The 27423-nt window shown below is 44.3% G+C and overlaps 1 protein-coding gene across 2 annotated transcripts; it reads right to left on the bottom strand.

The window, feature by feature from the left end:
* Positions 1–1373: 1373 nt before the first annotated feature.
* Positions 1374–26604, bottom strand: LOC125464680 (cytochrome P450 2D3-like). 2 transcript variants are annotated; one of them, XM_048557363.2, is made up of 9 exons: positions 26159–26604; positions 22591–22759; positions 14310–14462; positions 12745–12905; positions 11959–12132; positions 10943–11084; positions 6447–6634; positions 5379–5520; positions 1374–4812 (listed from the first exon to the last, which is right to left on the bottom strand). In XM_048557363.2, exons 1-9 carry the CDS (start codon positions 26363–26365, stop codon positions 4631–4633), a joined length of 1518 nt encoding a protein of 505 aa, XP_048413320.2. In that variant the 5' UTR covers positions 26366–26604; the 3' UTR covers positions 1374–4630. The 2 variants fall into 2 exon arrangements, with proteins under 2 accessions (XP_048413320.2, XP_048413321.2); XM_048557364.2 differs by lacking the exon at positions 5379–5520.
* Positions 26605–27423: the final 819 nt, after the last annotated feature.

The following is a 27423-nucleotide window of genomic DNA, read 5'->3' as shown; positions in this document are numbered from 1 at the left end:
GAACAACTGCATCCCATATTTTAGATAGACGAGTGTTAGTATTTTCACTAGATTAGTAATCCAGAAGGCTCAGAGTAGTGCTTTGGAGACGTGGGTACTAATCCCACCACAGCAGCTGGTAGAATTTCCATTCAATGGATAAATTTGGAATATAGAGCTGGTCTCAATATGATAACCATGACAACTATCATTGATAACTAGAAAAAGCCACTTGGTTAACTTTGGGAGGAAAATCAGCTGCCCATCTCAGTCCAAGCAACATTGCAATGCTGTCAACTCTGAATTGCCCTTGTGAGTTGCACAGTTCAAGGGCAATCAGAGATGAGGAACAAAAATCAAAGAATCCCAACAGAGCAGAAAGAGGCCATGAGGCCCATCAAATCTGCACCAACCTTCTAAAGAGCATCCCATCCAGACCCAGTCCCCCTACCCTTGCATTTTCTAGGGCTAATCCCCCTGGTCTGCACATGATGGGCAATTTAGTTTGGCCAGCTCACCTAATGTGTACAACTTTGGATTGTGGGAAGAAACCAGACATGGGGAGAATGTGAAAACTCCACAAAGACATCACCCAAGGCTGTAATTGAACCTGGGTCCTTGGTGCCGTGAGGCAGCAGTACTAAGCACTGAACCACCATGCTACCCAAGCGTATCCTGGCCTTGTTGGTGATGACCATTTTCTGTGCATGAATTTAAAAAAAATTAAACTCGAGCTGACAAATTTCCCAATATGCATTCCCAGACAAGCCTAAAGAGGAATTCTCCCCTTAGTTTCTTTGTACTAATGCGTATTTATATTCGTTCATTTGTAATATTTAGTCACTTCAAGAGAGAAGCTTAGCTGTCCCATAATGCTTGTCAATGTGGCAAATCAATGATTTTTAAGTAGCAAATCTTTTTGTGAAATGTGTAATCAGTTGAGTAATCTTACTATGAGCATAATTCAATGCAATAAAGTTTATCTGATGCTAACACACTGGGAATTAATGCTTATTTGTTACATGTTGCTCAATACATGCATGCACAATAGGGGCACTGGGGCCAGGATTCTAATCATATTCTTTATTATTATAGATAGAGCTTTAAGTGAATGTTATCAATATGTATTGAATCATCAGATTTAACATCTTTCTCACTCTGTGGAGTTCAGATTAGTTTTGTTATACTTCCTCATCACTGCAATTAACCTTATGCTGTGATACAGAATTAAGGAAACAGCATTCTAATGATCACACCTCTTCCTAATGCTCTGTTTCACAGACAAACACTAGAACAAGACAGATGACTTCCACGTGCACATTGTTATGGGTATATCACCACAAGTGACCATTAATTTGGCTACTTATTAAGAAACCACACAGACAGTCAAGGACTGAAACAATGATTTAATCTTTATTGCATGTAACAACCAAAAAGAATAGGTTTAGCCTCACAACCCAAATTGTCTGTTAGCCAATTAATGGTGGAACGTGGCCACAATTCTACCAACAGTGTATGTATCTGGAAGTGTCCAGGTTCAAATCTTGTATCGTATTATCCTTTGAAGTTCTGCCACTGATTTGTTCTGGTATTGGATTTTTTCATGATTTTCTCTCTCACAAGTTTGTCATGGGACATTATTGCAAACCTACAGCTTGCCTTCTTATCAGATGTAGTTTCCTTGTTACATTTGGCCTTAACTGTCTGTTCAAAGACACAGCTTTCCTCTGATTAACTCCTTAAATTCCTCTGCAGGGTAATCACCTGTCCTTTGTGGCAATAAAGTGTTTTATTTATGTAGTTTCAACAACTGGGAATGGCTTAATTGCTTTCAATTGCTGGCAAAGACCATCTCCAACATGAGGTGCCACTACCATCACTGATTCCTACTATCGACATCCTGTGGGTTACCAATGACCAGAAACTGATTTGCACTAGTCATATAAATACTATGCCGACAAAAGTAGATCAGAGGAAATCTGAGTTGAGTCATCTCCAATCCAAAAGCCTGTCCACTATCTGTTAGTTACAAGTCAGTGGTGTGATGGAATCTTCCCCACTTGCCTGGATGAGTGCAGCTCATCAACACTTAAAAAGCTCGACACCATCCAGGACAAAGTGCGATTTAAGTTTAATGACTTGAATAGCTGCCTAGGGAGCTGATTGCTGCAGTTTTACAAAGTTGAATTCGATGACACAGAAACAAATGTTCACAAAGGATTGAGTTCAGAAGAAAAATCGTCTGAGCATAAGGACAAGTTTGCAGTTGATAGGATCTCCACGCTGCCACAACCGGACAGACACGTCCAGGCCATCAGAGCTGGAAAGAAGTCTTAACCTCCTTCAGCAATCCAAAGAGAAGGGCTGGAAAGACTAATTTGTGTACAAAATTGAGAAGTTTAGGTCATTGCGATACTTGACTAGGATTGAGTGGCTGTAAAGAATATTGCTTGGAAAAGGATTGCATCTTTCTTTGAGCTGTTTTTCTAAAGATCTTTCCAAATTGTGAAATATATAGTTTTTGTGTAATAAACTTATGTTATTTTGTTAAAAGAACATTGGCAGCTTCATTTGATTATATTCAGTGATGACCACCATGATAATCAAAGCTCAAAAATAAAACTTATGATCTATCAAGCCAGGTTTCACTATGAGACCTGATTTGTCCAAGATTACTGCCAGCTGGATCATCACTAAAGTGCCTTCAATAGCACTTTCCAAAAACCATGATTTCTAGAGGAGCAGGCCAGCAGATGCATGGAAACACCACCGTTTGCAAGCTCCCCTCAAAGCAACTCAGCACCCTGAGCTGAAACTATATCATCCATTCCTTTGCCGTCGCTAGATTAATAACTTGGAACTCCTTTCTGAGCAGCACTGTAGACTGAAGTGGTTCAAAAAGGCAGCTTACCCTATGCTCCATGGTAATAACAGCTGGGGAACAATGTTAGCTTTTCCAGGAATGCTCACAACCCATGAATTAATAAGAATATTGATCCATGGATTCCTACTCCCTCTGCCATTGGTGCCATCTTGATTCCTCTTTACATTGTAACAAGGCAGTGAACTAATAGTCCTCAGACAGCATGACACAGAATAACTAAGTGTGAAGCTGGATGAACACAGCAAGCCAAGCAGCATCTCAGCAGCACATCTATGACACAGAATACACTGTTTTGGCTCCCTTTTATATACTGGTGGCACAGTTTAGATTTAGGCTTGTGTAGAGTGGCTCAGGCTAGTATTGGGATAGTTGGCCTCCTGCACAAATTCATCACTGCCATCGGATTATTCGAAATAGCAGCACAAATTCAACCAAAGATGGATCTCCAAAGTCGTTTGGTAGAAAGGAGGAAGAATTCTACAGTTTCTCACAAAACTAGCTTGACAGTATTAGGCACAACTAAATTATAATTTATGAATCCATGAATAATTTAATCAAAGAAAGAGCAGAGATTGGCAGCAATGATCAGCCAATCAATCAAGGCAGTTTGGTTTCACACATGAAGACAGGAGTAATTAGGAATTTACGTACATCTTACACTAGGGGATCAGAAAAGCAATTAGTGATGGGATCAGTTTCAGACGTGCAAGGTGGCAGCAGAGTAGTACGCTCCTTTCGGAGCTCCTCTGCGTCTTTCTCCTCCTTTCTCCTTTTCCTCTCTTCTTTTTCTCTCCTGTTGTCTTCTTCTCTCTCCTCAGCATCAGAGTCAGCAGCAAATCCAGAGCAGTGTGGCCTACGGCAGCGTGAGGGTGCAAGTCCTGGAGCAGCACAGAGAAGAGCTCCGCAGAAGCACATGGGGAAGCAGCCCCATAGTATCATGCAGGCAGTGATTCCCAGGAGCTGGCGGCGAGAGTGGGAGCAGGCAGCCGTAACGAGCAGGAGAAGGCAGCCCGAGGGCAACAGAGAAGCTGCATTCTCAGAGCAGACAGAGAGACCGCGTTCCCAGGGCGGACAGAGAGACTGCTTTCCCTGGGTGGACAGAGAAGCTGTGTTCCCAGAGCAGACAGAGTACCTGCGTTCCCAGAGCGACAGAGAGGCTGTGTTCCCAGGGCGGACAGAGTGACAGCATTCCCAGAGCGGACAGAGTGACCGCATTCCCAGAGCGGACAGAGTGACCGCATTCCCAGAGCGGACAGAGTGACCGCATTCCCAGAGCGGACAGAGAGGCTGAGTACTTGGAGCGATGAGGGGCCAAGTCCCTAGAGCGACAGAGGAGCTGAGATATGAATCCCGTTGCAGCCTGGCTGACCTTGTAGCTGCTGAGTGTTGGTGAGGAACAAACTGGAGGCTGGAGCAATGCAGGACAATTGCTGGACTTGCCCCGCTGCAACACGCTGAGCTGCTGTTATCGGACTGTAATTTAAAAATTTTTCACAATGTGGAATCTACCTCTGTAAGTAATCCTTTTGCTTTCCTTTAAACCTCTTTGTATAAGAATGCTATGTTTTTATTTACTCTGTAAGATTTCTACCTCAGTGTGTGTACCTAAGATGGTGCCATTAAAAAGCAGTCATTCACTGTACTCCTATACCTCAGTATTGTAGTACAAGTGACAATCAAGGATATTTTATTCTGTTCTATAATTTAAAGAAGGTGTGTGACTCCTCACTGCTCCTGAAGACCTTGCCCACCCTCCCCCTGTACATTTTATCTGAATTTAACACACAGGCGATAAGCACATGGACTCAGGGTGATTCCAAATTTGGATTCTGTGTAGCTTGGTCTTGGCTCATTTTCTGGGAGATGGAATGTGAACTGTTGGAGCATGGAGGTGAAGAACAGGAAGAGTTCAGTCTTTGCCAGCTGCTCCCCCAGGCACACACGGTGACCTGCACAGAGAGGAACAATGAATGGTAAACTCATCAGGTGAGAGGTCGGAAAGTCACGGTGGGGTCATACTGATTGAATAACGGGTGTTATTTTTTGAAAAGGATGTCTTTCAATCTTGGTACAAAATGACTTTCTGACCTTTATTAGAAGAAAGAAGTCACCTTCACAGAACAGAAAACTAATATCTACTTCTATCAATTTTTAACCCAAGTTCCCAAATAATAACAACACAGAATATAACAACGTATATCACAGTAGCAATCACTGTTTTAAATACCCGATGTGCCTCTGATAACATCCTACCTCAACTACAAGAAATCAACATTTCTCAATACTATGTAAATATTATCTTACTTCTTTTTCTTCAATAACTATCAAATTACCCCTTTCAAAACTGGGACGCCCATAAGAAGATTTGAAGATTGACATTAATTTACGTGGTTATTTGTGGGATTTTCCATATCCTCTTTGAGGTGGACCCTACACTAAGATGTGACTTTACATCATTACAAATCTGCAGCTGTATATTTCAGTACAGTTAATGCTTCCTCGAATTGTACATTACCTGCAGAGAATGGGATGAAGGATTCTGGTTTCACAAACCTCCCTTCTGAGTTGAGGAAGTGACCTGGATTAAACTGATGTGGAGTTGACCAAACGTTCTCATCAAACAATGAGGAGGAAAGATTTGGGATGATTGTTGTTCCCTACATCATTAAAATAGAGACACATTTGTCAAGAATATGTCTGCAATCAGCCATCACAGCAATAAGGAGGAGGCCACCCTGTATATGGGAGGGAGATATAGACCTGCCCAGGTTAAGGAACATTATCCCCAGTTGCAGACTGGCTAAAGAACTGTTGGATGACATGAAGATTTTGTTTTGCATGTGAGTGGTTCAAAACTGAGACACCCTGCTTTAGAGTACGTTCGGGGCAAATTCAGTCGTAACTTTCAAAAGGGAATTGTATCCAAATCAGATGAGGAGGCAACTGCAAGACAACTGAGAGGGGGTTAGGTCGTGAGCCTATTTGAGTTTCTCTTACTCATGAATACTTTGGCCTGACTGACTACCTTTGGTGCTGCAATCTTTCTGTCATTTCAGCATTACACTATCTCAATTAACCAGTCTAAATAATCATAAGCAAATTAGACAGTTAACCAGGTTTTAGCCTGTTAAAGGGGCACTGTAATATGAATCAAATCTTCAAAAGGAAATGTAAAGATTTTAAACTGAAATGACATCCCTAGGGCCAATGGTGCACTCCAATCCCAGCGGTGCCCACCAATCTCAGAAGACTTCAAGTGTACCAGTGTCCTCCAACTCCTGGGGCACCCAGGTACAGATATAACACAGAAGAAAAAGAGGTAAATGGGTCTAATGAGCCCTCCCACCACTATATTTTCACCTTCCCATTACAGATGTCTGTTCCCAATACATTCAGTTCTTCAAGTAACAGGGAGCTGTTCAGCTCAGCAAGAAACATCATTTTCCTAATTTTAAGGTATCAGTGCAACTGTGAATGTTCATAACTAATAATTAGATTTGATAAGGAGTTGTGATTTCAAAGAGGAGCAGATCATGGCAGTGGAAGATGGGGCTACACATTTGAAATGAATTCCAAACTGTACCTTTGGGATTGTGTAGCCCAGGACCTCTGTATCTCTGTATGTTTGATGAGGAAGTGAAATGGGAACAATATTTCCCGCCCGTTGGGTTTCATGGATAACGGCATTAGTGTATGGCATTTCCTCACGGTCTTCCAATGCTGGCTTTCTGTCCTTCCCAATTACGCTATCAATCTCTTCCTGCACTTTAGCTACAGAAACAAAAGAAAACAAATGTCGACAATCATCTCTTAAGTGCTGACATAATGTGGAAACTGCAATTCATACACGATTAAGTTTGGCAAATTGGAATACAATTGCCTCATGAACTCCAAACTACTGTGCACATTTTTAACTTGCGTTTCCAAAATGTGTTTTTCATAAGTGGGCTTTAGGGCTAAAAATGGCTGTGATTGAAAATTAAGTGGCTCTATGGAGAGAGCCCAATGGAATGTAATACTTAAAAGTGCGAACACTACTTCAAAGAAACTGGATGATTTTCTCGTGATTACAAAGATAATGAGAGGCTAACAACCCATTACTCAACAGTATGTCATCTCCCTGTAGATTATGTCCCAATCTGTTATATTGAAGTTGTACAAGATGTTGGTGAGGCCTCTTCTGGAGAATTGTGTCCAGTCCTGGTCATCCTGTTATAGGAAGGACATTATTAAGCTGGAGAGGGTTCAGCAGAGATTTACCAGGATGTTGGCGTGTATAGGAGGTTCGAGTTATAAAGAAAGGCTGGATAGGTTGTGACTTCTTTCATTGGAGCATAGGCGATTGAGGGGTGACCTCAGAGAGATTTATAAAATCATGCTGGGGCTCAGATAAGGTGAATGGGCAGATGTCTTTTCCCTAGCATGGGGGATCTCAAGACTAGGGAGCAAACTTTTAAGATGCGAGGAGAAAGATTTAAAAAAGACAATGACAGGCAACTTTTTTTACACAGAGAGTGGTTCGTTTGTGGAATGAACTTCTAGAGGAAGCAGTTGATGTGACATTTAGATAAATACATGAATAAGAAATGTTTGGAGGGATGTGGCCAAAAATAGGCAAGTGGGACTATTTTAGTTTGGGATTATGGTCAGCATGGACTGTTGGATCAAAGGGTCTGTTTCTATGCTGTATGGCTCTCTGACCCTGTATATACATTATGTGTTTTCTCTTTTGAAGAATGAACAAGAACAGGGGTTAAATAGCCAGTTACAACTCAGCTGGAGTGTACTAGTGGGACTGAATGTTTTCACGTGTGCCAGCCTGTGTTTGATCATTAGTCTGCCATGCCAGTCATGATTGAAGAACTAGCCCCAGTTACCCCAGTGTTGCAGGGAAAGATTGTCTCTGACGCTGAGTGCTAAGGTCAGCGCTGGTGATCAGATGAAAGAAGGTATCCACAGAGAAGGGATTTTTTAAAAAATTAATGTTGTTGTAACCACCTGAGGGGCTGGATGAATTAAGAAGAGGAACTAGTTCATCCTCCCACTCCCGCCCCCTCACCCAGAAGCTTAGCATTTTGGGGGATCCTGTCCGGAATTGTAATGAATTGGGGAAGATCGCTAAAGTTTGGATATTACCAGTTGGTAGTGTGCTTTGGTGCTGTCAGTTTAGTGATAAATATTAACCTGATTAAGAAATTCTCCTGCTTGTCCTTAATACTGCTTAGTAGATTAATCACACAGTGGCAAATGGACCCTTGGTAATTTGAAGATCACCTGCTTTAGGACGGATATTATTAAATTGGAAAGGGTGCAGAAAAGATTCACAAATATATTACCAGGTCTGGCATGTTTGAGTTATAAGGAGAAGCAGGATAGGTGGGATTTTCTTTAACTAGAGAGTAGTGAAGGTTGAGGGTGGCCTTATAGAGGCTTAAAAAAAATCATCAGGGACATACATAAGGAGAATAGCAAAGGTCTTTTCCCTAGGGTAGTGGGGTTCAAAACTGTAGGGCATAATTTTAAGTGGAGAGGTGAAAGATTTAAAAGGATTTGAGGGGCAATTTTTACACAAGAGGGTGGTTTGTATTTGGAATGAGCTGCCAGAGGAAGTGGTCGATGCAGGTACAGTTACAACATTTAAAAGACATTTGGACAGGTACATGAATAGGAAAGGTTAAGAGGGATATAGGCCAAATGGAGGCAAAGGGACTAGTTTAGTTTGGGAAACAAGGTCGGCACAGATGAGTTGGACCAAAGGGTCTGTTTCCGTGCTATATGACTGTTTGATTGAGTAAAACTACACACTCTGCAGAAAAGTAGAGTATATGTGTATTACAAGGCAGGGAGCTATCTCCTATAAACACTGACACATAACAAGTCACAGTGAGTGAAACAAGTTTTGTAAAGATTGTTACGACCTCAAACTCAAACACGATATTGGATAGACAATGATAACAGAACCAGTTGCATTGAAACTGCAGATAACATTGTGTGGAGCTGGATGAACACAGCAGGCCAACTGGCATCTTAGGAGCACAAAAGCTGATGCTTCGGGCCCAGACCCTTCATCAGAAAAGGGGGATGGGGAGCGGGTTCTGAAATAAATAAGGAGAGAGGGGGAGGCGGATCGAAGATGAATAGAGGAGAAGATAGGTGGAGAGGAGACAGACAAGTCAAAGGGGTGGGGATGGAGCCTGTAGAGGTGAGTATAGGTGGGGAGGTAGGGAGGGGATAGGTCAGTCCGGTGAGGACAGACAGGTCAAGAGGGAGGGATGAGGTTAGTAGGTAGTGAGAGGAAGAGCAGGTTAGGGAGGCGGGGACGAGCTGGGCTGGTTTTGGGATGCAGTGGGCTGAGGGGAGATTTTTGAAGCTTGTGAAACCCACATTGATACCATTGGGCTGCAGGGTTCCCAAGCAAAATATGAGTTGCTGTTCCTGCAACCTTCGGGTGACATCATTGTGGCTCTGCAGGAGGCTCTGGATGGACATGTCGTCTGAGGAATGGGAGGGGGAGTTGAAATGGTTCGCAACTGGGAGGTGCAGTTGTTTATTGCGAACCGAGCGGAGGTATTCTGCAAAGCGGTCCCCAAGCCTCCGCTTTGTTTCTCCAATGTAGAGGTAGCCACAACGGGTACATCGGATGCAGTATACCACATTGGCAGACGTGCAAGTGAACATCTGCTTGATGTAGAAAGTCTTCTTGGGGCCTGGGATGGGGGTGAAGGGGGAGGTGTCGGGGCAGTGTAGCACTTCCTGCAGTTACAGGGGAAAGTGCCGGGTGTGGTGGGGTTGGATGGGAGTGTGGAGTGGACAAGGGAGTCCCAGAGAGAGTGGCCTCTCCGGAAATCAGACAAGGGTGGGGATGGAAGAATGTCTTTGGTGGTGAGGTCAGATTGTAGATGGTGGAAGTGTCGGAGGATGATGCGTTGTATACAGAGGTTGGTGGGGTGGTATCTGTGGACGAGGGGGGATTCTCTTTTGGCAGTTATTGTGGAGACGAGGTGTGAGGGATGAGTTGTGGGAAATGCGGGAGACACGGTCGAGGATGTTCTCGACCACTACAGGGGGGATGTTGTGGTCCTTGAAGAACGAGGAGATCTGAGATGTACAGGAGTGGAATGACGCATCCTGGGAGCAGATGTGGCGGAGGCGAAGGAATTGAGAATAGGGGTTGGAATTTTTGCAGGAAAGTGGGTGGGAGGAGGTGTATTCTAGGTAACTGTGGGAGTCGTTGGGCTTGAAATGGATGTCGGTTTCTAGGTGGTTGTTTGAGATGGAGACAGAGAGGTCCAGGAAGGTGAGGGATGTGTTGAAACTGTACTTCGGTTGATAATAAAGCTCTGAAGATGCAATGTCTGCAATTGACCATCAGAGTAATAAGGAGGAGGCCATCCGTATTTGGGAGGTAGATATTGACCCTTCCGGCTTGAGGAACATTGTCCCCAGATTGACTAAAAAACCATTAGATGTTCGTTTGCAGTGAGTAGTTAAAACCTGCGACACACTGCGTAAGTGTGTTTCGGAGGTAGATTCAATTATTACTTTCAAAAGAGATTTGCATCTGAATTGGATGAGGAAATTATTGCAATGTTCCGACACTGGGAACAGAAAATTAATGTCTGGAGGATTGGAGCTTTGGAACAGCTGGAAAAAAAACACATTTTGTCAAAGATTTCCAACAATACTACCAATCAGAGTCCACTTGTCAGCCGATCAGCACACTCTTCTCACATAAATGAGAAAAATGTTGTTCCCTTTACATTAAAATTCCTTCCGATGAATGCAGCATGAATATCTTTTACAAATCGTCTCTTTCCTCATGAAGAGACATGAACCGCAGGTGCATAAATGCAAGAATTGTCCTCTCAGTCAGAGCTTTCCCAACACTCGCATGTCCCTTCATTCTAGATCCCATGGTGGAGGCCTCTTCAAATGTCAAGAGGGAATTGTGCAGAGGATGATAATTTGTGGTTTTTTGTTTTCCTTCAACTGATAAAAAGGCAGTGGGTTATCTACTTGTAAAAAATAACAGGGCTTTGTGTCGCCCAGGCTTTGACTCTAACACAGAGACACACTTACATTGCACATCTGGATGAAGAACCATGAAGAGTAGGGCCCAGCGCAGGGTGGTGGAGGTGGTCTCAGTTCCGGCAGCAAAGAGGTCTACAACCGTCCCTAACAAATTGGATTTCACAAAACTTGTCTTGGGATCATGCTTCATCTAAATGTGCAACATAAAGATTTAAGTATCAGTCATAAAAACGTAATGAATTAAAAACAGCCAAAGTATTACTCCTGTAAACCCACGTCTTCTGACCTTTCTGTGTGCAGTTTCTAAAACAAGTCCATCTTTTCTGTGGGACTGGATTGTGGATCTCAGACTGTCAAACAAAAGGCAGTGTGGCATGCGAGTGCCACTCTTTCCCACGTTTTTCCCAGCTTAATCTGATTTTATGTGGTTAGGCAGATTCCCCTGGTATGCCAGCAGGTACCTGCGCTGCCTACTGTGGTACTGTGCCCTATTTCAGGTTCAGGATCAGTACTCCTTGCGATAGAATCTGAATTAAAATTTTCCCAGTGTCGAATTAAAATTAGAATTAGGTTTATTGTCACATGTTCTCAAATGAGTACAGTGAAAAGTTTACAAGTCACCAGTTACGGTCCCATCTCAGGTGCGATACCTAGGTACAGAGTCCTTCATACCATTATTCATTGATGGGATGAGGGCGTCGCTGACCAGGCAGCATTTCTTGCCTATCATTAATTGCCCAGACGGCAGTTTAAAGTCAACGCATTGCTGTTGGTCTGGAGTCACATGTAGGCCAGACCAGATAAGGATGGCAGTTTCCTTCCCTAAATGACATTAGTGAACCAGATGGGTTTTTCCAACAATCGACAATGGATTCGTGGTCATCATTAGATTCTTAACTCCAGATATTCCTAAGTACAATATTTAGGAAGGAGGGAAATCTGTGCTGGCCTCTGATAGTTGATGAAAAAATGCACAGGCCCCCATTACATTACCTCACAGAAATTGAATTTAAAACACATCCACACATCTCTACTTCTAACATAGTGAGATATCTGTTACAAACCTTCTCTTGCTCATTTAAGAAAGCATCTACGAAGTCCCTGGTCTCATCAGGGGGCCATATCTCTTCATGCTTCGTGATTAAGTTCTGAATGAATTGGATGATCAGCTGTTGATTTTTGAATATTTTCTGGTGTGGACCCGGGAAATTGCGAATGAAGGGAAACGAGGTTAGCACCTGTGGTGAACACAGAGTTTGAAATTAAACACATTCTCCTGCGGCACGTAACTGATTCTGTCGTCAATGTTAGGCAGATAAATTGTTCTAAAGAACAGCCATACTGGACTGGAATCCTTAAGACTGTTTCTCTTGCCACAAACGTTGGTGAGTTGCCCAGCATTCTGCGTTTGTATCAGATTTGCAGGATTTTGCTTTTGTCTGGATATTCTCTATCATTTATGACTCCCCAGCCCACCTATCGAGTGTTCTTTATCGTTCAAAGATATTCGTGGCCCCCCTCCGGGTGTATCGGAAGAAAGAAAAATGACTCATATTCCATTCCATAAAGCCTGACCTTGGCCAGCTTATGGACCTGTTGGTGGCTATTTAAATATTGGATCTTTTATCAGTCTGAGCTCCCAAGTCATAGAGTCATCTAGCATGGAAGTAGACCCTTTAGTCCAAACAATCCATGCCAAACATAATCCCAAACAACAGTATTTTCTCTAAACTCAGATCTATCAGCATGTCAAACTGTGGCTCCACCTTGGTTTTGCTCCATGAAATTGGAACTGATGTTCAAAATCCTACAATGCACACCCTCCCAATACACATGTAGATCTGACTTACCTGACCCCAAAATCCACCTTCCAGGACAAAACTTTCTCCAACATAATGAAGGAATTTGTGGAATTTTTCATCTTGATAGTCAAAGCGTTCTCCAAAGACAATTGAGCAGATAATGTTTGAGGTTGCATGGTTTAGACTGATGTGCGGGTCAAAAGGGAGACCTGAAGAAATGACATCAGATGTGAATATTCCAAGTCAAGATGCATGCAGCAAGCATTTCTGAACTCTCACATTTACCAATTGTACTTTGGAATTGGGGGCTGGGCATCCAATTCAGAATTGAATCTATTGAATACCAGCTACTGTTTGCCCTCCTTAGAGAAATGATCAGGTCTGAAACAAAGTACAGCTACTTTGAGAGAGTTTACAAAGGACGATCAAGAATAGTTACAGACCAGATGTAAGCTATTCACCCCATCATGCCTGCACTGGCTCTCTGTATAAGGAACTCGCCTGGTCCTCCTCTCAACTTTCTCCCATTGCACTGTAAATATTTGCACCAAATAACTGCCCTCTTGACTTTTGAAGGTTATGCGAGTTCACAGGATAAGAAGAAATAGCAGGAGTAGGCCGCTTGAACTCTCGTTCCTGCCCTGTCAATCAGGTCATGGCTGATCTATTATGGCATTCACTTCACTTTCTTGCCTGCTTCCCACAACATATAGACTCCTTTATAGACCAGAAATCTGGCTAACTCAACCTTGAGTATGTTCAATTTCCCAGCCTCCATCACTCATGAGGGAAGAGAATTTTGACCTACATTTTTTTTCTTTTATTCATTAACAAGATGAGGGTATCACTCGCTAGACAGCATTTATTGCCCAGACAACAGTTCAGAGTCAACTGCATTGCTGTGGGTCGGGAGTCACATGTAGGCCAGACCAGGTAAGGATGGAAGTTTCCTTCCCTAAAGGGCATTAGTGAACCAGATGGGTTTTACCCCAACAATTGACAATGGATTCATAATTGTCATTAGAGTCTTAACTCTAGATTTTTATTGAAATCAAATTCCACCATCTGCTATGGCAGGATTCAAACCCAGGTGCCCAGACTGTTATGGGGGTCTCTGGATTAACAGTCCAGCAATAATACCACTAGGCCAGTGCCTCCCCATTTTGGCTATTCTGAAGAACCTCATCAGCTACTCATGGATAAAGTTTTCCTTTTTTTTTAAATTTTCAGACTTCCGATTCTCTGTCTCCCAATTCTGCAACTTATTACAATATCTCTGCTCCTATTGTCCTTGACAACTCCAATGTCTCTGCACTCATTCTTATCAATGACAGCCTTCAGGAACTACAAACAGACCTAGTACCAAAGTCCCACAAGCCAAGGCAGTGCTTCAGAAGCTTCAAGTGATAATGGCTTAGCTAGCAAACCATTCTGGGACTACCTATAAAATCATTGATGTTCTGGATAATCAGTTTGTTTCATATTAGCACCAAAGGGAATCTTGGAAATGGGTTGCTAAATTCATGTGGAATTTTAATATGCGCACAAAGTGTTAGTGCATCTTCACAACAGCTCATGTGTCTTCCACTTTCTCAAAAATATCATTTCCTTACCTTTTGCATTTTCAAATTCTTTGTTTAAAAATTCAGCCTCCGCATTGATTCTTGTCTCCAGAGATCTCTTTCCGAGCCCAATGTTTCTCAGTGTCGAAAGTGAAAATCTTCTCTGTTCTTTCCACCAAGGACCATATCTTGCAAAGACAATACCTACATGGAAACAACAGAAAGGCAGTGATTTTTTAAAAAAAATTTCTGTGTTATTGGAAAATGGGCAATATCTTCCAGTGAATCTTCAAGTGATACAAGCTTCAGAGGAAATTGCTATCAGAAGGGATGAGTGAAAAGCAGCTAATAGCACAGTAGTGTTTCTTTCAAGATAATGTTATTCATTGAGATCTGGTCCACTCACCAAAGCCCATCAAAAATGGAGAAAGAACACTTTTTAAAAGTTGACAGTGTGGTGTAAGGAAGAACTATTAGTGACAAAATTCCTGCTAGTGAGGAGTCCACTGCTTTTGGTGTGGCAGATTTGACCACTTTCAGCATGTTAGCAATAAAAGAATTCATCTTATCAAAATACATTATATTGATCACCTCCATAATGAAGGTCAATGCGGTAAAATGAACAAGAAAGGAAGCTACTTCAAGGTTGTTAGCTCTGTGGGGTTACATGATGATTGAGAGCAGACATTCTGCTCAGTTGCTTTGAAGTCATAGGGCTAAACAACATGGAAACAGATCATTCGGTCCGACTTGGCCATGCCGACTAGATAATACAAGTTATTTTCCTTGATTCTGGATCATTCATTACTGTCATGCCTTCCACTGTGAGGTGGTTTACACCTTCAGTACTACATGTCAAACTCTAAATTCTGAGAGGCAGTAACCTTCCAAATCTCAGTGTGAAATTATATTCACCAACATTGGAAAAGTTTTCAGACAACCTCTGTCAGTACGAAGGAATCAGACCAAACCCTTATTAAATCAGCAGTCTTGTGTAACAAGGTCTTCCACATTTGGCAGAAGCTTCTGCAGGTCAGGGAGAAGATTTCTGGACAAATGGTGATGAAATCTGATCTCATGAAGAATAGCCAAAATAATGATTCCACTCCATTCTGCAGGATTTAGTACAGCCTCTCCAGCTTTCATCTAAAGAAGGCTGGATGGCATTTTGTGAGAAATTTCTCAACTTCTAGTCAACATTACAACTCCTCTCCAATTCTACTTTGAGAGGAAAAGCCTCCTCCTTCCTTAAACATTTCTAACCAGGGGATGTATCTGGGATTGAGCCTGATAATGTGCAAATATCAACTCATTTGTTTCCAGAAGCAGATCCTGTGGTGCCTGACTCTTCAATTCTTGATGCGGTGTTTTTCTGAGAGTTGAGTGGAATTCTCCAATTAGCAGTTTGTCTGCTCAGTGCTAATGAAGAAGTGCCACATGTTGAAGAAGTGATGCAAGTTCCAGTACTTTAAGTTTCAAGGTGTAGTCAGACTGAGCTTTTGTTTGAAAACATACAGGGCGTACCTGATGATATGGTCCAAGAGCACAGGGAACAAGAAACCCGAATGTCCAGGAAATTTCAGCAGTACAGAAACATGAGAATGATGTTCTAAATTAGAATGAAAGCCCAGGAGGTTCTTGTTTTCGTCGAGTGCTCCAGAGATACAGTCAGATGTGACAGTCAACAATCTTCCTCCTATCTCAACTTTTCTTCCAAAATGACTCCAGATGTAGCCTCAGGAGTGACTGCACATCTTCTAGTAAATCTCCGCAGAGCCCTTTTATTGATTCTTCACAGTTCTTGTGTGAGTCCTTGGAAGAACTCAATCCATACTCTATAGCCTTCTTGATGATTCACTTGTATCTTTCACCCTATGTTTGAGAAGGTGGCACAGGAATCTCAGACTTTATCCTGCGCTTGCAATTTAACAGTGATACTCCTCTTTGATAGTACACTTTCAACAGTCAGTAGTCTTCACTGTCAGATCTTCTCTTCAGTGGAAGATGTCATGAAAGAGATATTGGTAATCAATGCCCAGTGAAGTAGAAATGGTACCCTCTTAATAAGCTCCCACCAATCTTCATCTAGGTCCAGCTGGCCAACACTCACTTTCCCATGCTTTGGGATATTGCAGTAATTTTTTTTTCTTTTTGTTACAGCTGCTTAATGTTTGATTCCAGACCAGCCTTCCCAATATTGTCTTACATACTGTTACATACTGGGCTCAGGAGCAACTGGGATATCCTGCAGTGCTTGAATCTCTGGATAATGGACTTTTAAAGGTTGGGGAGACTTGTATTTTCAAATGCACTTTCAGTCCAAAAGGAAATTTGTTAACTTAAATGTTTCACTTCTCATAATATTACGAAAGTTCTTTCAGTTGGAAACAGGACAAATACTTGGAAGGAGATGTAGAGCTAGACTTTAAAAGACTATCAGGGAGCCAGCTGTAATAACAATGAGACCTCAGTAATCATACATTCTACAAAAAGATTAGCCCCTGAACAACTCTGAACATGTTGTTCTGTAGCCATATCATTATGTATGATGTAACAATAAACATAGGTTAACCGTCACTAAGATAATAAAGTGTGAAGCTGGCTGAACGCAGCAGGCCAAGCAGCATCTCAGGACCACAAAAGCTGACGTTTCGGGCCTAGACCCTTCATCAGAGAGGGGCATGGGGTGAGGGTTCTGGAATAAATAGGGAGAGAGGGGGAGGCGGACTGAAGATGGAGAGAAAAGAAGATAGGTGGAGAGAGTATAGGTGGGGAGGTAGGGAGGGGACAGGTCAGTCCAGGGAAGACGGACAGGTCAAGGAGGTGGGATGAGGTTAGTAGGTAGGAACTGGAGGTGCGGCTTGGGGTGGGAGGAAGGGATGGGTGAGAGGAAGAACAGGTTAGGGAGGCAGAGACAGGCTGGGCTGGTTTTGGGATGCAGTGGGTGGAGGGGAAGAACTGGGCTGGTTGTGTGGTGCAGTGGGGGGGGAAGGGACGAACTGGCTGGTTTTGGGATGCGGTGGGGGATGGGGAGATATTGAAGCTGGTGAAGTCCACATTGATACCATTGGGCTGCAGGGTTCCCAAGCGGAATATGAGTTGCTGTTCCTGCAACCTTCGGGTGGCATCATTGTGGCACTGCAGGAGGCCCATGATGGACATGTCATCTAGAGAATGGAAGGGGGAGTGGAAATGGTTCGCAACTGGGAGGTGCAGTTGTTTATTGCGAACCGAGCGGAGGTGGTCTGCAAAGCGGTCCCCAAGCCTCCACTTGGTTTCCCCAATGTAGAGGAGACCACACTGGGTACAACGGATACAGTATACCACATTAGCAGATGTGCAGGTGAACCTCTGCTTAATATGGAAAGTCATCTTGGGGCCTGGGATAGGGGTGAGGGAGGAAGTATGGGGGCAAGTGTAGCACTTCCTGCGGTTGCAGGGGAAGGTGCCGGGTGTGGTGGGGTTGGAGGGCAGTGTGGAGTGAACAAGGGAGTCGCAGAGAGAGTGGTCTCTCCGGAAAGCAGAAAAGGGTGGGGATGGAAAAATGTCTTGGGTGGTGGGGTCGGATTGTTGATGGCGCAAGTGTCAGAGGATGATGCGTTGTATCCGGAGGTTGGTGGGGTGGTGTTTGAGAATGAGGGGGATCCTCTTTGGGCAGTTGTGGCGGGGGCGGGGTGTGAGGGATGTGTTGTGGGAATATCCCCACACTTCCTCCCTCACCCCTATCCCAGGCCCCAAGATGACTGTCCATATTAAGCAGAGGTTCACCTGCACATCTGCCAATGTGGTATACTGTATCCATTGTACCCAGTGTGGCCTCCTCTACATTGGGGAAACCAAGCGGAGGCTTGGGGACCGCTTTGCAGAACACCTCCGCTCGGTTCGCAATAAACAACTGCACCTCCCAGTCGCGAACCATTTCAACTCCCCCTCCCATTCTTTAGATGGCATCTCCATCATGGGCCTCCTGCAGTGCCACAATGATGCCACCCAAAGATGGCAGGAACAGCAACTCATATTCCACTTGGGAACCCTGCAGCCCAATGGTATCAATGTGGACTTCACCAGCTTCAAAATCTCCCCTTCCCCCAGCGCATCCCAAAATCAGCCCAGTTCGTCCCCTCTCCCCACTGCACCACACAACCAGCCCAGCTCTTCCCCTCCCCCTACTGCATCCCAAAACCAGCCCAGCCTGTCTCTGCCTCCCTAACCTGCTCTTCCTCTCACCCATACCTTTCTCCCACCCCAAGCCGCACCTCCATTTCCTACCTACTAACCTCATCCCACCTCCTTGACCTCTCCGTCTTCCCTGGACTGACCTATCCCCTCCCCACCTCCCCAACTATACTCTCCTCTCCACCTATCTTCTTTTCTCTCCATCTTCGGTCCGCCTCCCCCTCTCTCCCTATTTATTCCAGAACCCTCACCCCATGCCCCTCTCTGATGAAGGGTCTAGGCCTGAAACGTCAGCTTTTGTGCTCCTGAGATGCTGCTGGGCCTGCTGTGTTCATCCAGCTTCATACTTTATTATCTTGGATTCTCAAGCATCTGCAGTTCCCATTATCACTAACCGTTACTGAGACTTCTGGCCTCAGTTGGAATCAAGACCCAAAAATATGTACAATAGAACACAATACAAGCACTTCTGAATGACGCACTGCTTGTTTTGGCTGAAGACCCGAAGCAAACGTGGCAGTCCTGTACATAGCTGGCACCAATAAACAGTATTGCCCTCTGGTTGGCTGGTGAGTTTCCTTCCTTCTGGTGGACTCTATTTTCTGATATCTGGTAATTTATACAGTCATACAGCATGGAAAAAGACTCTACGGTCCAGCCAGTCTATGCCGAACATGTTCCTAAGCTAAACTAGTCCCACCTGCCTGCACTTGATGCATAATCCTCCAAACCTTTGCTATGTATGTACTTATGCAAATATCTTTTCAACATTGACATTGTACCTGCATTCTCCACTTCTCCTGGAAGTTCATTTCCCACACAGATCACTCTCTGTTAAAAAAGCTGCCCCCCCCCCACCCCACAAAACATGTCCTTTCTAAATCTTTCTCCTTTCACCTTAAAAATACTTGCCCAGCTTTGAACCCCAACACCCTAGGGAAAAGACCCTTGTGTCATTCGTCTCATAAATGCCCCTCATAACTTTATAAATCTCTATAAGGTCAACCCCTCAATGTTCCAGCAAAGAAAGTGCCAGTCTTTCTGGTCTAATTATATATTTCACACCCTCCATTCCGGCAATATCCTGATCAATCTTTTTTCTGAGCCCTCTCCAGTTTAACAATATCCTTCATTTAACAGGGCAACAGAACTGCACAAAATACTCCAGAACCACATTTCTGCACCACATGAAATGGTCAAATGTTTGAGTGAATTGCTAAAAGCAGTTTGGGGCAAGTTTTCCATTTGCACAGTGAAGGATTCCCTCTACGTTTGTGAAGATGATTCAGGACATCTACACTGTAGTGCTCTGTCAGGCCAATCTAGACCTGGCACCGTTGTGTGAATCAATTTTTGTTGAACTTATGAACTTAACAGCTTGCGTAGTTGAGGTCAGTTTTAAAAACGTGTCCAAATTGTTTTTCTTTTATCTTCTGCTTCTTCTGTGACCTTCCTGACTACTTGGCTTCAGCACTCTGCTCCACTCTGCAAGAACCTCCTGTGCCTCAACTGACACCCCAATAATTGTTGCTTCTAGGCCAACTATCAGGCAGTAGTGAGTTCACTGTGCAGTCTGCCTTCAGGAATATGATCATTATCCATTTGGATTATATAACCTAGTCAACAGGGTCGCCTCTGACCCAAGATGGAATGATGCTGGAGAACCCTACATGCTGGGGTTGTTCAATATTCAGTACTCAGTCCTGCCAGCAGATGTACATCATTGGTCTGAAGGAACAGACCTTCAAGCTTTGCTCATCGCCTTCAAACAGAGACACGGGTCATGGCCAATGGAGAATGAGGTTGATTTAAATTAGGGTTGTTTTCCCCTCTAAAGCCTGAGTCTGTGAGGTGGCACTTGACTTCCTGCTATTTCCCATTTTTATTCTCATCCCCTGCTGAATTAGGCCAAGGCATGTCCCCCAAAATGATGGGTTTTGGATTTTTCAGATCCGATGGGACATCGTCAAGCAGCTCATAGTCACAGTTGACAGAAGGCCAAATCTCCAGGACGTAAAGAAAGACTACATGACTTTGATGTGCGACTAAATGTTTGGAACCTTCTTCCACAGGATAGTGGATCAACTGTTAATTTTAAACCTAAGATTAGATAGTATTTTGTTAGGCAAAGGTATTAAAGGATATGGGCCAAAGGCAGATGAATGGAGTTAGGCCATAGATCAGATATGATCTCACCGAATAATGCAACAGGCCCAAGATGCTGAATGATTGACTCGTGGTCCTCCATTAGAATCATAGGACTCCTATAGTGTATTAAGAGGCCATTCAACCCATCAAGTCCACACCAACCCAGGCCTACACCACCTCCCACAACTCCACCTTTAGCATGGTCAATCCACCTACCCTGTACATCTTTGGCCTTAGGGAGGAAACCAGAACAAGTCATCCGACATAGGCACAGGGAGGATATGCAAACTCCACACAGACAATCGCCCGAGGGTGGAATTGAATCCGGGTCCCTGATGCTGTAAAGCAGCAGTGCTAACCACTAAGCACCATGCCACCTGCATTACAACCCTGCAATGTTCTGGGGAGGGGGTGTGGTTCCAGCTCATTTCAGTCATGTGATTATAGCAGCACTTTCAGAGACTGGCAACGTTGATTTTTCTTTTCTTAATTTAAACAGGAAAGAAGAGACAGAAGTACAACAATGATTTTTCTTCATGCTGTCTGGTCATTACATTACTTTGACAGATCGCACCAAACCAATATACTATCATTCCCTGATTGGGAATTAAACCCAGATCACAGGGGTAAAAGTAGTGAATCCTAACCACTAGACCAACCTCTCTAGCCATTACACAACAGGTCTCATAAGAAACTGCCATCGTGGAGGCTGGAATATTAGGTTTATTAAAGACTGAGAGATAGTTAAGTAATATAGGAATCAAGGGTTACAGGAAAAGACAGGAAAGTGAAGTTAAGGATCATCAGACCAGCCGAAGAGCTCATTGAAAGGCAGAGTATACTCAATGGCCAACTTCTGCCCCTTTTCTTAGGGACAACGCTGTACTTCCACTTTTGAGGATTAAAGGTGGAATGATTCTGTTTCCTGGGAAATCAGTTGGAGTGAGATTCTCCCTAGTCTTGGTGGCCATGTTGTCCAGCTTCTCTAGAACAGAACAGCCAGAAACGGTGATGAGAGCCTCTTCAGGGACAGCGTGTAAGTTTTTGAGGTATTGCTTCACCCAGCCTTTTTTTATCTGCAGACTAGCTTCAGTGATGATTACTCCAGTTTTTCTCTTTGAGGGAGCTGATTTAGTTGTTGCTAGGCATGTTGATTTCTGGCTTCCTTTATGCATCTCTCTCACAAGATTTCGACCAAAAGTGATGGTGCAACCTCTGCTGAGATTTCATTCTGCCAGTTCTGAGGACATCTAGGTTTTGTTGCTGAGTGCTGCAAGTCCCTCATGAGGGCTGTCCTTTTGGCTGTAGAAACTGACTCAATTTCCAGCCAAATATGCTCCAACTAATTAGCACTCCCCTTCCCATACACAGGGAGGGCAGGTTTATTGATGGTGGCACCAGGCATTCAAACAGATGGTGAACATTCTGTGTCAGGGAAATCAGCTAAAGAACTCAAACGTAAGTGCTCACACCGAAACCAGTATCGAAGTGGCTTGGTAGATGATACATTTGAATTTACTGAGACCAGTTCGGTAAGAAACACTGTCACCAGTTACCATGGACACACCAAAACCAATTCGCCCCATGACACGCCGGGACCAGATCCCTCAGACAGACCAGGACCAGATCCCCCGGATAGACCGGGACCAGTTGGAATCAGTTCCCCCAAACAGACCAGTACCAGATCCCCCAGACACGCCAGGACCGGATCCCACAGACACGCCGGGACCAGATCCCACAGACACGCCAGGGCCAGAACCCCTACACAGACCAGGACCAGCAGCCCTGGACAAACCGGGACAAGATTCCCCCGGACACACTGGACCAGTTCCATGGACACACTGAGAGCGGTCACAATGCACACAATGAGACCCAACTCCTTTGGAGTCTTTAGCAGCCATTCTCATGGACATAATGAGATATTGAATATCCTGCAGGTTGACCATCAGCAATTCCCAACCCACCTCCCAGGATTAGTGTGGCTGTCTCCAAAACCTGATACATTTACCTTCTCCTGTGATCTTAAAGATATCCTCATACACTGGAAACTGTGGCCGGTCAGCAAAATCCTCCGATTTCTTCACAAGTGCCTCTTTTAGGGTTGCATAGCCGTTCAGTATCACTGTGTTGGTCCATCCGAACTGCACACCCACCACATCACCATATTGCTTCCACAGCTTAAACATAATAAAGAGAAACAAGATTTAACTGGCAGAAGAGAGAGGCTATTCTTCTGAGTTTGACATTGGCCACTTGTGGGTCAGATAACAAACATGGGGCAGCTCAGAATGATGTCAAACACAGTACGTCACCCAACATAACCTGATCCGAAATAGTCTGCCTCCAATATATTTGGCTTCCCAGCTAACATTCCAAATGTGCAAGGCTGGTGTTGTTGTTTGTTGTATACATCGATTACTATCTTGGTTATTGCTATCACCCATCAATTGACTGTACTCTGATACTGAGAAATGCTTCAATACTGTAACCAACTCAGCTACACTTTGTCATATAAACTGCAGGTTACTGTGAAGTCCTAACTCCAGGACACAGCTTCTGAAAGTGTTTCTCAACTGGTCTTTCAATCGGTAGATATTAGCTCATTCAATTTCACTAATACTTGCACCTCCTCACACTTAGGCTCTATTTCTGCACTAACTGTTCCTAAAACAACTAATGGTACTTCCTGTACATGTCAATTTGTCATGTAGTCAAGCAGTTCTTGACAAAATACATCAATATGTTAGGCTTGCACTGATACGTAGTACATAAACCTCGGCCCTCAGATGTGTCAGGCAATTATGAACTCAAATAAACATAGAATCTAATCATCTCTTTATGACATTCAAGGCCATTACTGTTGCCAGATACCCTGCTATCAACATCCTGGAATTTACAATTGGCCAGAAACTAAACTGGACTCACTGCATGAATACTATGGTCACAACAGCAGATCAGAAGTTAGGAATCTTACAGTGAGTACCTCATCTCCTGATTCCCCAAAATCAGCCCACCAGCTACAAGCCACAGGTCAGGACTATGACGGAATATTATTTGAATAGGGAGTGACCTGGGTTTAAAGAACTTGCAATCACTGCTTGCAATCCCACCCTGTCTTCTTGATCGCTGCATGCAGTCCCCTCTCTGGGGCCTAGCTGCATTGCCATCCCTCTGACCTTCTTGTTCAGTCTTCAGCAATGCTTCCTTCCAGTGGCAATGCTGGGCCTACAGGGCCGCCTGTCTCTGATTGCTCAGCAATTATAGAGCTGTATAGCATGGAAACAGACCCTTCGGTCCAACTTGTCCATGCTGACCAGATATCTGAACTTAATCTAGTCCCATTTGCCAGCATTTGGCCCATATACTGCTAACTCCTTACTATTCATGTACCTACCTTTCCGATGAAGGGACTAGGCCCGAAACATCAGCCTTCCTGCTCTGATGCTGCTTGGCCTGCTGTGTTCATCCAGCCCCACACTTTGTTATCTCGGATTCTCCAGCATCTGCAGTTCCTATTATCTCATGTACCTATCAAGATGCCTTTTAAATGTCGTAATTGTATCCACCTCCATCATTTCCACTGGAAGCTTATTTCATACACCTAACACGCTCTGCGTCAAAAAGTTGCCCCTTAGGCTGGTTTTAAATCTGCACCAGATCAGGAGATCTCTCTGTTCTCTGCAGGAAAATGTCACTTTAAATCTGAAGAAAACCACTTTATCTTTCCTTGAGCAATTGCTGTAAACTGTGACTTTAACTAATAAGACAGAGGCCTTGCTGTAAGTATGAATCAGACCCTGTGCCTCCCATGAACCGGTGAGCATCTCCAGAGATGGAAGATCGAGAAGCAGTGTTCTGACCAGTGCAAGAATGAGAAGAATCATTTCAGCAAGCCCTGTGAACAGAAACCACTGAACTGTCTCAGAGATAATGGGAACTGCAGATGCTGGAGAATCCAAGATAACAAAGTGTGGAGCTGGATGAACACAGCAGGCCAAGCAGCATCTTAGGAGCACAAAAGCTGACGTTTCGGGCCCAGACCCTTCATCAGAGAGGAGGATGGGGAGAGGGTTCTGAAATAAATAGGGAGAGAGGGGGAGGCAGGTCAGCGATGAATAGAGGAGAAGATAGGTGGAAAGGAGACAGGCAAGTTAAAGGTGCGAGGGGTGGAGCCTGTAGAGGTAAGTACAGGTGGGAAGGTAGGGACGGGATAGGTCAGTCCGGGGAGGACTGACAGGTCAAGGGGGCGGGGTGAAGTTAGGAGGTAGGGAATGGAGGTGCGGCTTGAGGAGAAAGGAAGGGATAGGAGAGAGGAAGAACAGGTTAGGGAGGCAGGGATGAGCTGGGCTGCTTTTGGGGTGCAATGGGGGGAGGGGAGATTTTGAAGCTTGTGAAATCCACATTGATACCATTGGGCTGCAGGGTTCCCAAGTGGAATAAGAGTTGCTGTTCCTGCAACCTTCGGCTGGCATCATTGTGGCACTGCAGGAGGCCCATGATGGACATGTCATCTAAAGAATGGGAGGGGGAGTCGAAATGGCTCGCGACTGGGAGGTGCAGTTGTTTGTTGCAAACCGAGCGGAGGTGTTCTGCAAAGTGCTCCCCAAGCCTCCACTTGGTTTCCCCAACGAAGAGGAAGCCACAACGGGTACATCGGATGCAACATACCACATTGGCAGATGTGCAGGTGAACCTCTGCTTAATGTGGAAAGTCATCTTGGGGCCTGGGATGGGGGTGAGGGAGAAAGTGTGCGGCAAGTGTAGCACTTCCCGCAGTTGCAGGGGAAAGGCTGGGTGTGGTGGGGTTGGAGGGGACTGTGGAGCGGACAAGGGAGTCATGGAGAGAGTGGTGTTTCCGGAAATCAGACAAGGGTGGGAATGGAACCATTTCCACTCCCCCTCCCATTCTTTAGATGACATGTCCATCATGGGCCTCCTGCAGTGCCACAATGATGAGTGAGGGATGAGTTGCGGGTAATATGGGGGACATGTTCGAGGGTGTTCTCGACCACTGTGGGGGGGGAGGGAGTTGCGGTCTTTGAAGAATGAGGACATCTGGGTTGTGCAGGAGTGGAATGCCTCATCCTGACAGCAGATGTGGCAAAAGCGAAGGAATTGGGAATAGGGGATGGAATTTTTGCAGGAAGGTGGGTGGGAGGACAACTTCTCTTTTGATTCCTCCCATTTCCTACATACAAAGGGGGTGCTCATGGGTACCCGCTTGGGCCCCAGCTATGCCTGCTTCTTCGTAGGTTATGTGGAACAGTCCCTCTTCTGTACCTACACCGGCCCCAAGCCACACTCCTTCCTCTGTTACATCGATGACTGTATCGGCACCGCCTCATGCTCCCAAGAAGAGCTCAAGTAGTTCATCCACTTCACCAACACCTTCCACCCCAACCTCAAGTTCACCTGGACCATCTCCAACACATCCCTCCCCTTCCTGGACCTCTCTGTCTCCATCTCAGGCAACCACCTAGCAACAGATATCCATTTCAAGCCCACCGACTCCCACAGCTACCTGGAATACGCCTCCTCTCACCGACCTTCCTGCAAAAATTTCATTTGTACTTTACCTTGGCAAATGACAAGTGGGGGTTGTTCCAGTCCACCTGAAAAACGTTCCCGAAGAAAGGCCAGCCCCGGGGCCCAGGTGGGTAATTCTGACACTTGCGCCTCTTCATGAAGTCAAGGGTTAGGGCAAACACCATGAAGAACGTGGCCAGCACAGCAAATCTGTCAAACACTGTGAAGAGAAACCTGGGGAGTGCTGAGAGGTCCATGTTTCCCAGACAGACAAACACTTGTCTGGCAGCCAGGGATCAAATTCCACCTGTCAACTGAGAGTGAGTGAGGCGTAGTGGGAGTGGCCACCCAATATTATTTGATACCCTACACATTGTGACAAGAATGATTTCGTTCACTAACAGAGTTTGTTTGAAAAAGGTCTTGGTCAACGTAAATCAGAAAAGAAACAAAACTCTTTAAAAAGAAAACAGCCTCAACTTCTCTGTCTGAAGCCCTTTCTCTCGTCAGGCTTTAATTTACAAACCATAGCTGGATCAGCAAAAACAAGAAAAAGTGGGTGGAACAAATGGTCAAATCCCTTTAATTGGTTAAATCGTCTTTTACACTCGTATCGCAAACTCTCTCCACACTTTCATTAAAGGATATAAAAGAAACAAAAGACTTAGTTATAGTCTGGCAGCCAAAAATACAGCAGCAACTAAAAAATCTCCCCAGTCACTACCCACCCCTGTTATCATCCAATGAATCAAATTGAAATAAATTCAAAACCTGTAAAAACAGCCAACTTTCTCAGTAGGTCAACACATGCGGTTTTCAAAAGGTGAAAACACACACACAGCAGTCCACCAAAGCTAGCATTCCAGCAGATATCTTTAGTAAAACCATTTCAAAAAACACATCATTGGATTAGAATAAACAAGGTTTGCCCCACAATTTCTTTTTTCTCCCTCCACTCAATGTTAATCTGTTTTAAATTTAAGTTTCTGAAATAATTTATTAGACAAACGTGATAGAGGAAAAAAGCCAAATTGAACTGACTTGACTTTTTTAAGAAACTTTTTTGTTTGGCTTTTGTTCTATTGGTCGTTTGTAATCCTGACAGGCTGGACCAGGAGAACAAGATAACAAAGTGTGGAGCTGGATGAACACAGCAGGCCAAGCAGCATCTTAGGAGCACAAAAGCTGACGTTTTGGGCCTAGACCCTTCATCAGAAAAGGACCTCCTGGACCAGGAGAACAGCTTTAGGAGGAAACATGAAGATGAAGTGTTGCAAAATCATTTTTTAAATACTACATAACTGATTGTCCATAG

Source organism: Stegostoma tigrinum, chromosome 27 (assembly GCF_030684315.1).
Source record: "Stegostoma tigrinum isolate sSteTig4 chromosome 27, sSteTig4.hap1, whole genome shotgun sequence".
Classification (NCBI taxonomy): Eukaryota; Metazoa; Chordata; class Chondrichthyes; order Orectolobiformes; family Stegostomatidae; genus Stegostoma; species Stegostoma tigrinum.
Note: the sequence above shows the minus strand (reverse complement) of the source record. Positions and strands in the feature narration are given on the sequence as shown.